The sequence below is a fragment of the Acipenser ruthenus genome, chromosome 24 (genome assembly GCF_902713425.1).
Source record: "Acipenser ruthenus chromosome 24, fAciRut3.2 maternal haplotype, whole genome shotgun sequence".
Classification (NCBI taxonomy): domain Eukaryota; kingdom Metazoa; phylum Chordata; class Actinopteri; order Acipenseriformes; family Acipenseridae; genus Acipenser; species Acipenser ruthenus.
Window position 1 is genome coordinate 9,938,147 of NC_081212.1, and position 16,008 is coordinate 9,954,154.

Below are 16,008 nucleotides of genomic sequence, written 5' to 3' on the forward strand. Positions count from 1 at the left end.
TCGCTGGTGCACGGTGAGCGGAGGACACCTTGGATACATGTATTGCCCAGTTGGTTTATGATCCACGACATATAATTTTAAAAGGGTCAGCAATATAACTCTTGATACTAACAACACGGTTCACAGCAAAGGTAACGTAATGAGTTTTTTGTAACACCTTAAGTACCAACTTTAATTTTTAATATGTTTTGACAACACTTTAAGTAGGATAAGTACTGGTGGGACGAAGGGCCTTTTCTTATATTCTTATGATATAAATATTCAGCTGATCCTGTGTTAAAACCTCTTGTAGGTCTGTGGGGAAGGTTGAAAAAGAAAACACAATGTGAGGCAGCTGCAACAGGAAGACTCAAACTGGTGGTATTTGGATGTAACACTCACAAGAGCATGGTCGAATTTGAAGGTGCTGATGTAGTAGGCAGGAATGTCAGCAGCAGCCAGGGATTCAGATATCTGAGCCACGATCCCACACTCATCTGAGAGAGAGACAGAGAGGCAGACAATCACACATGATCCCACACTCATCTGAGAGGCAGACAATCACACACTATCCCACACTCATCTGAGAGAGAGACAGAGAGGTAGACAATCACACACGATCCCACACTCATCTGAGAGAGAGACAGAGAGGCAGACAATCACACATGATCCCACACTCATCTGAGAGGCAGACAATCACACACTATCCCACACTCATCTGACAGGCAGACAATCACACACGATCCCACACTCATCTGAGAGAGAGACAGAGAGGTAGACAATCACACACGATCCCACACTCATCTGAGAGAGAGACAGAGAGGCAGACAATCACACATGATCCCACACTCATCTGAGAGGCAGACAATCACACACTATCCCACACTCATCTGACAGGCAGACAATCACACACGATCCCACACTCATCTGAGAGACAGAGGTAGACAATCACACATGATCCCACACTCATCTGAGAGAGAGACAGAGAGGTAGACAATCACACACGATCCCACACTCATCTGAGAGACAGAGAGGTAGACAATCACACACGATCCCACGCTCATCTGAGAGAGAGACAGAGAGGTAGACAATCACACACGATCCCACACTCATCTGAGAGAGAGACAGACAATCACACACGATCCCACACTCATCTGAGAGAGAGACAGAGAGGTAGACAATCACACACGATCCCACACTCATCTGAGAGAGAGACAGAGAGGTAGACAATCACACACGATCCCACACTCATCTGAGAGAGAGACAGAGAGGTAGACAATCACACACGATCCCACACTCATCTGAGAGAGAGACAGAGAGGCAGACAATCACACACGATCCCACACTCATCTGAGAGACAGACAATCACACACGATCCCACACTCATCTGAGAGAGACAGAGGCAGACAATCACACACGATCCCACACTCATCTGAGAGGTAGACAATCACACACGATCACACACTCATCTGAGAGAGAGACAGAGAGGTAGACAATCACACATGATCCCACACTCATCTGAGAGAGAGACAGACAATCACACTCGATCCCACACTCATCTGAGAGAGAGACAGAGAGGTAGAGAATCACACACAATCCCACACTCATCTGAGAGAGACAGACAATCACACACGATCCCACTCATCTGAGAGAGAGACAGAGAGGTAGACAATCACACACGATCCCACACTCATCTGAGAGACAGAGGTAGACAATCACACACGATCCCACACTCATCAGAGAGAGACAGAGAGGTAGACAATCACACACGATCCCACACTCATCTGAGAGAGAGACAGACAATCACACACGATCCCACACTCATCTGAGAGAGAGACAGAGAGGTAGACAATCACACACGATCCCACACTCATCTGAGAGAGAGACAGAGAGGTAGACAATCACACACGATCCCACACTCATCTGAGAGAGACAGACAATCACACACGATCCCACACTCATCTGAGAGAGAGACAGACAGACAATCACACACGATCCCACACTCATCTGAGAGAGACAGACAATCACACACGATCCCACTCATCTGAGAGAGAGACAGAGAGGCAGACAATCACACACGATCCCACACTCATCTGAGAGGTAGACAATCACACACGATCCCACACTCATCTGAGAGAGAGACAGACAATCACACACGATCCCACACTCATCTGAGAGAGAGACAGAGAGGCAGACAATCACACACGATCCCACACTCATCTGAGAGAGAGACAATCACACACGATCCCACACTCATCTGAGAGAGAGACAGACAATCACACACGATCCCACACTCATCTGAGAGAGAGACAGAGAGGTAGACAATCACACATGATCCCACACTCATCTGAGAGAGACAGACAATCACACACGATCCCACACTCATCTGAGAGGTAGACAATCACACACGATCCCACACTCATCTGAGAGAGAGACAATCACACACGATCCCACACTCATCTGAGAGAGAGACAGAGAGGCAGACAATCACACACGATCCTACACTCATCTGAGAGAGAGACAGAGAGGTAGACAATCACACACGATCCCACACTCATCTGAGAGAGAGGCAGACAATCACACACGATCCTACACTCATCTGAGAGAGACAGAGAGGCAGACAATCACACACGATCCTACACTCATCTGAGAGATAGACAGACAATCACACTCGATCCCACACTCATCTGAGAGAGAGACAGAGAGGTAGACAATCACACACGATCCCACACTCATCTGAGAGAGAGAGACAGACAATCACACACGATCCCACACTCATCTGAGAGAGAGACAGAGAGGTAGACAATCACACACGATCCCACACTCATCTGAGAGAGAGACAGAGAGGTAGACAATCACACAGGATCCCACACTCAACTGAGAGAGAGACAGACAATCACACACGATCCCACACTCATCTGAGAGAGAGACAGAGAGGTAGACAATCACACACGATCCCACACTCATCTGAGAGAGAGACAGACAATCACACTCGATCCCACACTCATCTGAGAGAGAGAGAGAGAGGTAGACAATCACACACGATCCCACACTCATCTGAGAGAGACAGACAATCACACACGATCCCACTCATCTGAGAGAGAGACAGACAATCACACACGATCCCACACTCATCTGAGAGTTAGACAATCACACACGATCCCACACTCATCTGAGAGAGAGACAATCACACACGATCCCACACTCATCTGAGAGACAGACAATCACACGATCCCACACTCATCTGAGAGAGAGACAGACAGACAGACAATCACACACGATCCCACACTCATCTGAGAGAGAGACAGAGAGGTAGACAATCACACACGATCCCACACTCATCTGAGAGAGAGACAGAGAGGCAGACAATCACACATGATCCCACACTCATCTGAGAGGCAGACAATCACACACTATCCCACACTCATCTGACAGGCAGACAATCACACACGATCCCACACTCATCTGAGAGACAGAGGTAGACAATCACACATGATCCCACACTCATCTGAGAGAGAGACAGAGAGGTAGACAATCACACACGATCCCACACTCATCTGAGAGACAGAGAGGTAGACAATCACACACGATCCCACACTCATCTGAGAGGTAGACAATCACACACGATCCCACACTCATCTGAGAGAGAGACAATCACACACGATCCCACACTCATCTGAGAGACAGACAATCACACGATCCCACACTCATCTGAGAGAGAGACAGACAGACAGACAATCACACACGATCCCACACTCATCTGAGAGGTAGACAATCACACACGATCCCACACTCATCTGAGAGAGAGACAGAGAGGCAGACAATCACACACGATCCCACACTCATCTGAGAGGTAGACAATCACACACGATCCCACACTCATCTGAGAGAGAGACAGACAATCACACACGATCCCACACTCATCTGAGAGAGAGACAGAGAGGCAGAGAATCACACACGATCCCACACTCATCTGAGAGAGAGACAGACAATCACACACGATCCCACACTCATCTGAGAGAGAGACAGACAATCACACACGATCCCACACTCATCTGAGAGAGAGACAGAGAGGCAGACAATCACACACGATCCTACACTCATCTGAGAGAGACAGAGAGGCAGACAATCACACACGATCCCACACTCATCTGAGAGGTAGACAATCACACACGATCCCACACTCATCTGAGAGAGAGACAGAGAGGTAGACAATCACACACGATCCCACACTCATCTGAGAGAGAGACAGACAGACAGACAATCACACACGATCCTACACTCATCTGAGAGAGAGACAGACAATCACACTCGATCCCACACTCATCTGAGAGAAAGACAGAGAGGTAGAGAATCACACACGATCCCACACTCATCTGAGAGAGAGACAGAGAGGTAGACAATCACACACGATCCCACACTCATCTGAGAGAGAGACAGACAGACAATCACACACGATCCCACACTCATCTGAGAGAGAGACAGAGGTAGACAATCACACACGATCCCACACTCATCTGAGAGAGACAGACAATCACACACGATCCCACTCATCTGAGAGAGAGACAGTGAGGCAGACAATCACACACGATCCCACACTCATCTGAGAGGTAGACAATCACACACGATCCCACACTCATCTGAGAGAGAGACAGACAATCACACACGATCCCACACTCATCTGAGAGAGAGACAGAGAGGCAGACAATCACACACGATCCCACACTCATCTGAGAGAGAGACAGACAATCACACACGATCCCACACTCATCTGAGAGAGAGACAGACAATCACACACGATCCCACACTCATCTGAGAGAGAGACAGAGAGGCAGACAATCACACACGATCCTACACTCATCTGAGAGAGACAGAGAGGCAGACAATCCCACACGATCCCACACTCATCTGAGAGAGAGACAGACAATCACACTCGATCCCACACTCATTGAGAGAAAGACAGAGAGGTAGAGAATCACACACGATCCCACACTCATCTGAGAGAGAGACAGACAATCACACACGATCTCACACTCATCTGAGAGAGAGACAGAGAGGTAGACAATCACACACGATCCCACACTCATCTGAGAGAGAGACAGACAATCACACACGATCCCACACTCATCTGAGAGAGAGACAGACAATCACACTCGATCCCACACTCATCTGAGAGAAAGACAGAGAGGTAGAGAATCACACATGATCCCACACTCATCTGAGAGAGAGACAGACAATCACACACGATCCCACACTCATCTGAGAGAAAGACAGAGAGGTAGAGAATCACACACGATCCCACACTCATCTGAGAGAGAGACAGACAATCACACACGATCCCACACTCATTGAGAGAAAGACAGAGAGACAGACAATCACACACGATCCCACACTCATCTGAGAGAGAGACAGAGAGGCAGACAATCACACACGATCCTACACTCATCTGAGAGAGACAGAGAGGCAGACAATCACACACGATCCCACACTCATCTGAGAGGTAGACAATCACACACGATCCCACACTCATCTGAGAGAGAGACAGAGAGGTAGACAATCACACACGATCCCACACTCATCTGAGAGAGAGACAGACAGACAGACAATCACACACGATCCTACACTCATCTGAGAGAGAGACAGACAATCACACTCGATCCCACACTCATCTGAGAGAAAGACAGAGAGGTAGAGAATCACACACGATCCCACACTCATCTGAGAGAGAGACAGAGAGGTAGACAATCACACACGATCCCACACTCATCTGAGAGAGAGACAGAGGTAGACAATCACACACGATCCCACACTCATCTGAGAGAGACAGACAATCACACACGATCCCACTCATCTGAGAGAGAGACAGAGAGGCAGACAATCACACACGATCCCACACTCATCTGAGAGGTAGACAATCACACACGATCCCACACTCATCTGAGAGAGAGACAGACAATCACACACGATCCCACACTCATCTGAGAGAGAGACAGAGAGGCAGACAATCACACACGATCCCACACTCATCTGAGAGAGAGACAATCACACACGATCCCACACTCATCTGAGAGAGAGACAGACAATCACACACGATCCCACACTCATCTGAGAGAGAGACAGAGAGGCAGACAATCACACACGATCCCACACTCATCTGAGAGAGAGACAGAGGTAGACAATCACACACGATCCCACACTCATCTGAGAGAGACAGACAATCACACACGATCCCACTCATCTGAGAGAGAGACAGAGAGGCAGACAATCACACACGATCCCACACTCATCTGAGAGAGAGACAGAGGTAGACAATCACACACGATCCCACACTCATCTGAGAGAGACAGACAATCACACACGATCCCACACTCATTTGAGAGGTAGACAATCACACACGATCCCACACTCATCTGAGAGAGAGACAGACAATCACACTCGATCCCACACTCATTGAGAGAAAGACAGAGAGGTAGAGAATCACACACGATCCCACACTCATCTGAGAGAGAGACAGACATTCACACACGATCTCACACTCATCTGAGAGAGAGACAGAGAGGTAGACAATCACACACGATCCCACACTCATCTGAGAGAGAGACAGACAATCACACACGATCCCACACTCATCTGAGAGAGAGACAGACAATCACACTCGATCCCACACTCATCTGAGAGAAAGACAGAGAGGTAGAGAATCACACACGATCCCACACTCATCTGAGAGAGAGACAGACAATCACACACGATCCCACACTCATCTGAGAGAAAGACAGAGAGGTAGAGAATCACACACGATCCCACACTCATCTGAGAGAGAGACAGACAATCACACACGATCCCACACTCATTGAGAGAAAGACAGAGAGACAGACAATCACACACGATCCCACACTCATCTGAGAGAGAGACAGAGAGGCAGACAATCACACACGATCCTACACTCATCTGAGAGAGACAGAGAGGCAGACAATCACACACGATCCCACACTCATCTGAGAGGTAGACAATCACACACGATCCCACACTCATCTGAGAGAGAGACAGAGAGGTAGACAATCACACACGATCCCACACTCATCTGAGAGAGAGACAGACAGACAGACAATCACACACGATCCTACACTCATCTGAGAGAGAGACAGACAATCACACTCGATCCCACACTCATCTGAGAGAAAGACAGAGAGGTAGAGAATCACACACGATCCCACACTCATCTGAGAGAGAGACAGAGAGGTAGACAATCACACACGATCCCACACTCATCTGAGAGAGAGACAGACAGACAATCACACACGATCCCACACTCATCTGAGAGAGAGACAGAGGTAGACAATCACACACGATCCCACACTCATCTGAGAGAGACAGACAATCACACACGATCCCACTCATCTGAGAGAGAGACAGAGAGGCAGACAATCACACACGATCCCACACTCATCTGAGAGAGAGGCAGACAATCACACACGATCCCACACTCATCTGAGAGAGAGACAGAGAGGTAGACAATCACACACGATCCCACACTCATCTGAGAGAGAGACAGACAGACAATCACACACGATCCCACACTCATCTGAGAGAGACAGACAATCACACACGATCCCACTCATCTGAGAGAGAGACAGAGAGGCAGACAATCACACACGATCCCACACTCATCTGAGAGGTAGACAATCACACACGATCCCACACTCATCTGAGAGAGAGACAGACAATCACACACGATCCCACACTCATCTGAGAGAGAGACAGAGAGGCAGACAATCACACACGATCCCACACTCATCTGAGAGAGAGACAATCACACACGATCCCACACTCATCTGAGAGAGAGACAGACAATCACACACGATCCCACACTCATCTGAGAGAGAGACAGAGAGGCAGACAATCACACACGATCCTACACTCATCTGAGAGAGACAGAGAGGCAGACAATCCCACACGATCCCACACTCATTTGAGAGGTAGACAATCACACACGATCCCACACTCATCTGAGAGAGAGACAGACAATCACACTCGATCCCACACTCATTGAGAGAAAGACAGAGAGGTAGAGAATCACACACGATCCCACACTCATCTGAGAGAGAGACAGACAATCACACACGATCTCACACTCATCTGAGAGAGAGACAGAGAGGTAGACAATCACACACGATCCCACACTCATCTGAGAGAGAGACAGACAATCACACACGATCCCACACTCATCTGAGAGAGAGACAGATAATCACACTCGATCCCACACTCATCTGAGAGAAAGACAGAGAGGTAGAGAATCACACACGATCCCACACTCATCTGAGAGAGAGACAGACAATCACACACGATCCCACACTCATCTGAGAGAAAGACAGAGAGGTAGAGAATCACACACGATCCCACACTCATCTGAGAGAGAGACAGACAATCACACACGATCCCACACTCATTGAGAGAAAGACAGAGAGGTAGAGAATCACACACGATCCCACACTCATCTGAGAGAGAGACAGACAATCACACACGATCTCACACTCATCTGAGAGAGAGACAGAGAGGTAGACAATCACACACGATCCCACACTCATCTGAGAGAGAGACAGAGAGGTAGACAATCACACACGATCCCATACTCATCTGAGAGAGAGACAGACAATCACACACGATCCCACACTCATCTGAGAGAGAGACAGACAATCACACTCGATCCCACACTCATCTGAGAGAAAGACAGAGAGGTAGAGAATCACACACCATCCCACACTCATCTGAGAGAGAGACAGACAATCACACACGATCCCACACTCATCTGAGAGAGAGACAGAGAGGTAGACAATCACACACGATCCCACACTCATCTGAGAGAGAGACAGACAATCACACACGATCCCACACTCATCTGAGAGAGAGACAGAGAGGTAGACAATCAAACACGATCCCACACTCATCTGAGAGAGAGACAGAGAGGTAGACAATCACACACGATCCCACACTCATCTGAGAGAGACAGACAATCACACACGATCCCACACTCATCTGAGAGAGAGACAGAGAGGTAGACAATCACACACGATCCCACACTCATCTGAGAGAGAGACAGACAATCACACACGATCCCACACTCATCTGAGAGACAATCACACACTGCTTTTTCCACAAAACAAAACAAAACAGCCTTTCAATGAAGAATTAGGAGTGTAGCGATACAATAGTCAGGATACAATACGTATTATACAGGCTACAATATAATATCACAGTACATATGATGGTCCTCATGGGGTAGTTTTACTGTGATGCATAATAAGATTAAATGATCATTTCCTGACTCATTTGTTAATGAAATGAGTTAGGGAGAGTATGTATTCAACCATAACATAGTCTTATTCTTCATTGAAGAAGCATTTGGTGAACTACAGTAAGCTATGTTGTGCTTCTGGTATTTTTTGGTCCAGCCTATTCCGATAGAATATATTATGGAAAGAAAGGCTCGTGCATCATCAATATAAGAGGAATCTTGGCCCATGATTGGACTGATATATGGCATGAGATTTGAAGATTTTTGGGTTGCTGGTCTCTCGTACTGTTTGGATAATTTAAAACCTGAATGCAGTGGGCAGGCTCATGAGAAAAAAACATACGCTGTTACAAAATGACAGCGAGTGTAGCTCACAAAATAATCCCATAACTCCTCTCTGTTGTGCACTTCCATTTTTATATAGGTCTCACGTGTCCACTATTGAAAGAAAGAAACACTACTGTAATTTTAAAATATGATATCTGGTACTACAAACCTCTGTTTGCAAGCCATGCTTTCAGTTAATGTTGCACTTGCTTGGTCATTCTAGAGGGTGAAATTCTACCCTTCAATGGCTTCTTTCCTATCAATAAACAATCAGCTGCTTCCCCATTGACTGGTTTGCTTTCAGCCAATAACATGGCCCAGAAGACACTGCTGAGGTGACCCAGGAAGTACATTATATTTCACAATGTTTTAAAATGAAAAGAAATGTTAACATTTGTTTCTTTAAAAACATTTGACACCTAAATATGGAGTTGATGTTACTATTTTGTTAGCACCAATTCCATTAAGCATTGGAAATTTGTGGGCAAGTTTATAGACATACACAGCCTCGCTCTCACTCACCGAAGCCCAGCGGCTGCCCTCCGATCCTCACCATCTTCCAGAGCTCTCCGGAGGCGCTGGTGAAGAGCACGTTAAGGGGGAACCTGAGGGAGACAGCATGCAGTCATGAGATATGAACACACTGCTGCCGGATATAGAATCAGGATCTACGCAGCTAACTCTGCTGGATCTGAACACCATCCCTGTTAGATTACATACTTAAGCCCTTCAGAAAGGTTGGGGAGTTGGGGGAGCTTTCCCTCAAAATCTGTTCTGATTCTTTCCTGCTTTTTCAGTATAGGCATATGGGAGATACCCAGACTGAAAAAGCAGGAAAAAACAACCTTAAAACAGAGACAAGAATTGGAAACAAAATAACATAAAAGATATGTCACTGAAATTTACCTTAAGTTTAAGCTCAACAAAGGGCATTAATGTCAGCTTATTAATGTCAGAACTTTGTCAATTTGAGTCTTAAAGGACCCCAGTGATTCAGCATTGTGACGAAGTGCCCGCCCCTGTGTGTATTTTGTGTGTTATGTGTTGTATGTTGCGTGTGTTAATGTTGGTGTATAGTCATTGGTACACGGGATATAAACGGGTCTGTGTTTCACGTGTATTTAAAAATGTAGATTTGTATTTAGGCACGAGGAGGGCACAAATCACTTCACGTGCTGGTTAAATGTAATATATGAGCACGGGGTTTGCACAGAATTAATTCACGTGCTGGGATTCAAGTGAATAATTAATTAGTAATTGAATCCCAGCACAACAGTATATATAGATGCACATTTCTTTCACTCAGGGTTGGGTGTTCGGTGAGTGGAGAACGGGAGAGAGAGAAGGAGAAAATAAAACAAAGTAAAGTAATTAGAAGTGTTTTCACTCACCGTGTTTGTTCGTCTGTCTGTTTAAGTGTAGTACGTTTTGTTTGTCTTTTTATTTTGGCGTATAGTGCCGTGTCCCGTGTTTTGTGTTAAAACCTTTTATTTTCTGTGCTGTTTATTAAATGCTGAGCGAAACCATTCGCTCAGCTCCACCAAACCACACCTCTCTGTCTGTTTATTTCCTGCTTCTGGTCTGACGCCACCGACTCCGGCCGTCTTTGTGACAAGCATCAACAACTTAACTAGATAACCCATTCCATACCTTCACCACTCTCTGTGTCAAGAGGTGTCTCCAACCAAACAACATGAATGTCACGTGGGTCAGAGAATAACCCATCATTACATTCTACCTTTTAAGTGTGGAAACTCCCTGTGACAGAGCAGAGGCTCTGCACACGGCTGTGTGAGTTTGGTGAAGGAAGCTGGAAACAAGATGCCCACCCTTGCACAGCAACAGGACATTGTTTAATTGTTTGATTGTTTAATTGTTGGATTAATCGAGTGATTGAAGTTTGAATGGAAAAGTGGAATGAGGCCAGTGATTGGATGATGGAATCAATTAAGCCCCTGGCCTCATGGTATAAAAAGGGAACAAAGGAGTATTTGGTAAGAGTGTGTCAGAGATGTGTCAGTGAAGGAGAGAGAGAGAGAGAGAGAGAGAGAGAGAAAAAAAAAAGAAGCTTGGGTGTTATATTTTGTTTGTTTTGAAGAGTTTGTAGGGTTTTTGTTTAAACGTTTTGTTTGTTCCAGTTTTGAAGTATTTTGTGTGCCAAGGCTCTTTAAACTGCAGTTCTGTGTTTGGGGTTAGGGTTAGCCTTGACTGCCCACCACTACGCCACACTCCCCTAGTTCAGACAGTCACCTACCCAGGAGGCTCTATCAGTCTGGAGTTTACCTTGGAAGAGCATCATCAATACAAAACATAAATAACTCCACTTTGGGAATAGAGTCTACCAGTAGATAGGGAGTTATTTTTTATAACAGGCTGCCCAGTGTCATGTTTCTCTCCTAATCACCTACCTCTTCTGTGTCTCCTCATCCATCACCAAGGAGACGTAGCCTTCAATCAGAGAGAAGGAGAAGAACCTGATGTACTCCAAATCGTCACTGGGTGCTGCAGACTCCTTCACCCTGAAACACAGACATACACTCTCACACACACACACACACGGAACGAGGGGAGGCCACTTGGTCCATCTATGCTTGGTTCCTAGTAGTTGATTGATCTCAAACCTTTGTCAAGATGGGGTCTTAAAGGATCCCAATAATTCAGCACCAACAACATGATTAGGTCACCCATTCCATACCCTGTGTGAATTAGTGTCTCCAACCCTTTGTCCTAAGTCCACTTAATTGCCAGCTGCATCCTGTGGTTCTGGTTTCTATGCTTAAAATATTAGTTCAGGTTTGTCAACTTTTAAGATTTGAAAGGCTTCAATGCCCCCCCCCCCATAGTTCTTCTTTGTTCTATGCTATTATTATTATTATTATTATTATTATTATTATTATTATTATTATTATTATTATTATTATTATTATTATTAATAATAATAATAATAATAATAATAATAATAATATTATTATTGCTTGCTACCAGGAGGTTCCTAGTGCAATCCCAGCTCAGCCACTGACTCACTGTGTGTGACCCTGAGCAAGTCACTTAACCTCCTTGTGCTCCATCCTTCGGATGAGACGTAAAAAAAAAATGCTTCCCACGGATGCTTGAGCCCTTTTAGTGAACCAACAGAAATAAATAAATAAACAACTTAAAGTTGTAGTGATATAGCAATAATGGCATTGCTGTGGTGCTTTCCTTGTTAATAATTTACTTGGGAATTCAATTATTACCCTGTATCATGCCACAACAATGCTAGTATCCCTTAAATCAGGGGTTCCCCCTGAGGCCCACCTAAGCAGCTGCAATACGCACTAAGGCCCACTAACACTTCCTGAGGAAAATGATTCATTGTGATTCTAACATGCTGTGGCAAAGTGCTTAGAAAAAAAGCTTTATTAAGGGCTTTTAAATAATAACAACAATGTGTATATTCAGTAAAACCACGGGGTTCAGTCTCAAAATGATAATAACAATAAACACACACTTTAAAACACCTACACGATCACCAGTCCAACAGCGAGTGCTCCGGGGGCAGCGGTGTTGTGAATACGTGAAATAGTTCTAACAGTGGTGCAGTGCAGTCCGGGTTTGATGCTGGCTGAATAGCGACAGCTCCCGGATATTTAGCCGTCTACAATGACAACACTTAACACTCACGGTTTCGTTTCACTCATGGTCATTCCGTAACCATAACAAAGGAACAGATCGCTCGGCCACACACCCTGACACACCTTCAGTCACGCCCCCTTTGGTAGCGAGTGCAATCACATCTCCTCCAATCCATGACTGACACATCGCCTACCGCAGTAAGGCGCTGACTTCTAGTATTGTGGCTTCGCCCCCTTTTTGGATGGCCGACTTCCGACTGACCTGGGAATGAACTTTCAAACCAGACAGTCCGGGGCACTCTGTTCCTGTTACACAGCGCCCTCACAGGTCAGGAGGGAGACTGTTGACTCGGATTCATTCGCTCTCTGTCACATATCCCACCGCTCAGAGTGGAGCCGAAGGAGACGAAATGCTGATTTTTCTTTTGAAAGCTCTGATTGTGTCTTCTTGTACAAGCAAATGTCCACCATGTCCCTGAAGTGATGAATTTAGTTTGTTGACTTCAGTAAAATGTCAGCCAGGTAAGCCAGACAGGAAAGGAACAGTGAATCCATAAAATGTTCTGCCAGCGGGGAGCCACGTTGCTGCACTAATTCTTTAAGTTCACCTCTTTCCTTTGGAAAGCCATCTTACTTCAGAATGAAGCAAAACATGCTCATGGCCAGCCCCTATTTCAGCACATAAAGCACTGAACAGACAAGTGTTGAGAGGATTTGCCTTTACCAAATTAACAATCGTAACAACCGAACCCAGCGCATCATGCAGCTCTGCGTTCATTTCTTTCCATGCCAGTGCCTGTCTATGCAGCATACAGTGGGTAGCAGTGACATTCGGGGGGGACTTCTCACACTAGAGAGACACAACTTACCCGTCATAGCAGCCACTCCATCGGTACATATCCCAACTCATTTCTTCCAGTCCAGTTTGACGTAATGAAATCATTCAATAACTGAAAGATCTCAGCACCAGTTGTTCAGGTTGGTAACTCTTGGCAGAATAAAAGTGCTTCTGTCAGTTTGGTTTTGAGCATAGACCTCACGTAAATCACAAGCTGTGCTAAGTTTGCAAAATCGGTGCTTTCGTGGAGCAGCAATGCAAATGAACCGGCATAACAAATCATTTCGATGAGCTGATCTTTCACATGTATGCTCATTTCACTGATGCGCTGGCAAACTGTGTTATTAGAGAGAGGTATGCTTCCTATTTTTCTTCCAGCTTCTTCGCCTAGGACCTCTCGACACATATCTTGCACGGAAGACAAAATCAAATCCTCTCCAATAGTGTTTTTTTTACACTTCTCATTGCAACCAAGTAGGATGCTTTTAAGCACTTTTCTATTTGTGTTGTGGTTTTCTCCAGTACTCAGTTCATTTTTTTTCCTCACAGAAACCTCCAGCAATGTTTTTACTTCAGGTGACGCTCAAGTTTTGATGGCTTCAGACACTCATTCGCTAATGTTTCGCAGCACATAACACACTGAGGCAACAGGTACTCATCCGACCCGGAAAAGAAAAATCCAAGCTTTAAGTAGCTGTCATCGTAATTTCTTCCCACTATTCTTTTTTTTATTTCGTGTACTGGTAGCGATGGTCCAGGACTTTCATGATCTTCTCCACCAGTGATTCCTTCTGCTTTTCGTATAACAAATCTATCCATGTCTGCTTGAATTACCACCTGCAGTTTTTTACAGTTGTCACACTTGAACAAAAGTTATTGTATTTCTTGCTCTTATTGTATTACTTGTATTGTAACACTTGAAATGTATTTGCTTACGATTGTAAGTCGCCCTGGATAAGGGCGTCTGCTAAGAAATAAATAATAATAATAATAATAATAATAATAATAATAATAATAATAATAAATGGTGTGGACTATGTGTACATTGCTAGGTTACCTTGCAGTTGAACGCACCGTACTCGCGAGAATTAAACTTGACATATTGCAGCTTGTTTTTTTAAACAGTTTTTTTCTATGGTGTGTTCAACATATACAGCTCAACCTTACATTTATTTAACTTTTACTTAGATTACACGAGTCAAGTGGAGTTATTTATTTAAGCACTTGTCAATGTACATATAGACTGGAGAATGCAGTTGCGCTGGCGGACCACCAAGGACTGTTTCGTGGCCCACAGTTTGGAACCCATGCCTTAAATAACTCATTTACCCCGCACCCGATTCATATGATATGATCTGTTTACAGCACTTGCTCACCCGGAGGAGTAGAACATGACGTCCATTAGAATCGTGGCGACGGAGGGCAGGGTGTCTGGATCCAGGCTGGTCACACAGAACATGTTGCTGGGGCTGGATAGGGGGTGGATCACAGGCCTCTGGACTGCAAACAAGAACAGAAACAAAACACACAGTCAACCAGCAAGCCAGGAGCAAACACATCCCACACAAAATTAGAGGCGTCACTGTCAGATCAACCAGGACCTACGTGCACTATGGGCAGCAGTGTGGGCTTTATTCCAGGGGGCATCTGTCTAGGACATTTGCAGCGGTGTGGGCTACTCCCCATACCTTTACTAGGTTCTACAGACTTAATGTCGGCGGTCCTTGGTCAACCTTTACAACACATGCATAGGTGAGCTTCTCCCTCAATGTGTTATCCCTAGCTACTTGTTACTGGGGTTCCGTATGGTAACGCACAAGGCAGCCTCTCGGCGTAGCCTTGCGACAGCTCTGGTACACTTATTCATGCGGTAATGGTTACATTTCATACTTGAATGGGAATGTTAGGTTATTATCATAAACCTGGTCCCCTGAAATAGAAAGGTAACCATTAACCTT

General features: G+C 45.4%; 1 protein-coding gene across 1 annotated transcript in view; it reads right to left on the reverse strand.

Annotated features, from left to right (window-relative positions):
- LOC117429475 (cytosolic arginine sensor for mTORC1 subunit 2-like) overlaps positions 1–16,008 on the reverse strand; it is a 56,472-nt gene that overhangs the window by 2,438 nt on the left and 38,026 nt on the right. The window contains exons 5-8 of the mRNA XM_034048986.3: positions 15,427–15,550; positions 12,007–12,117; positions 10,121–10,203; positions 382–476 (exon numbers count right to left, since the gene is read on the reverse strand). Coding sequence (XP_033904877.1) covers positions 382–476; positions 10,121–10,203; positions 12,007–12,117; positions 15,427–15,550 — 413 coding nt within the window. The remainder of the gene's footprint in view (positions 1–381; positions 477–10,120; positions 10,204–12,006; positions 12,118–15,426; positions 15,551–16,008) is intronic.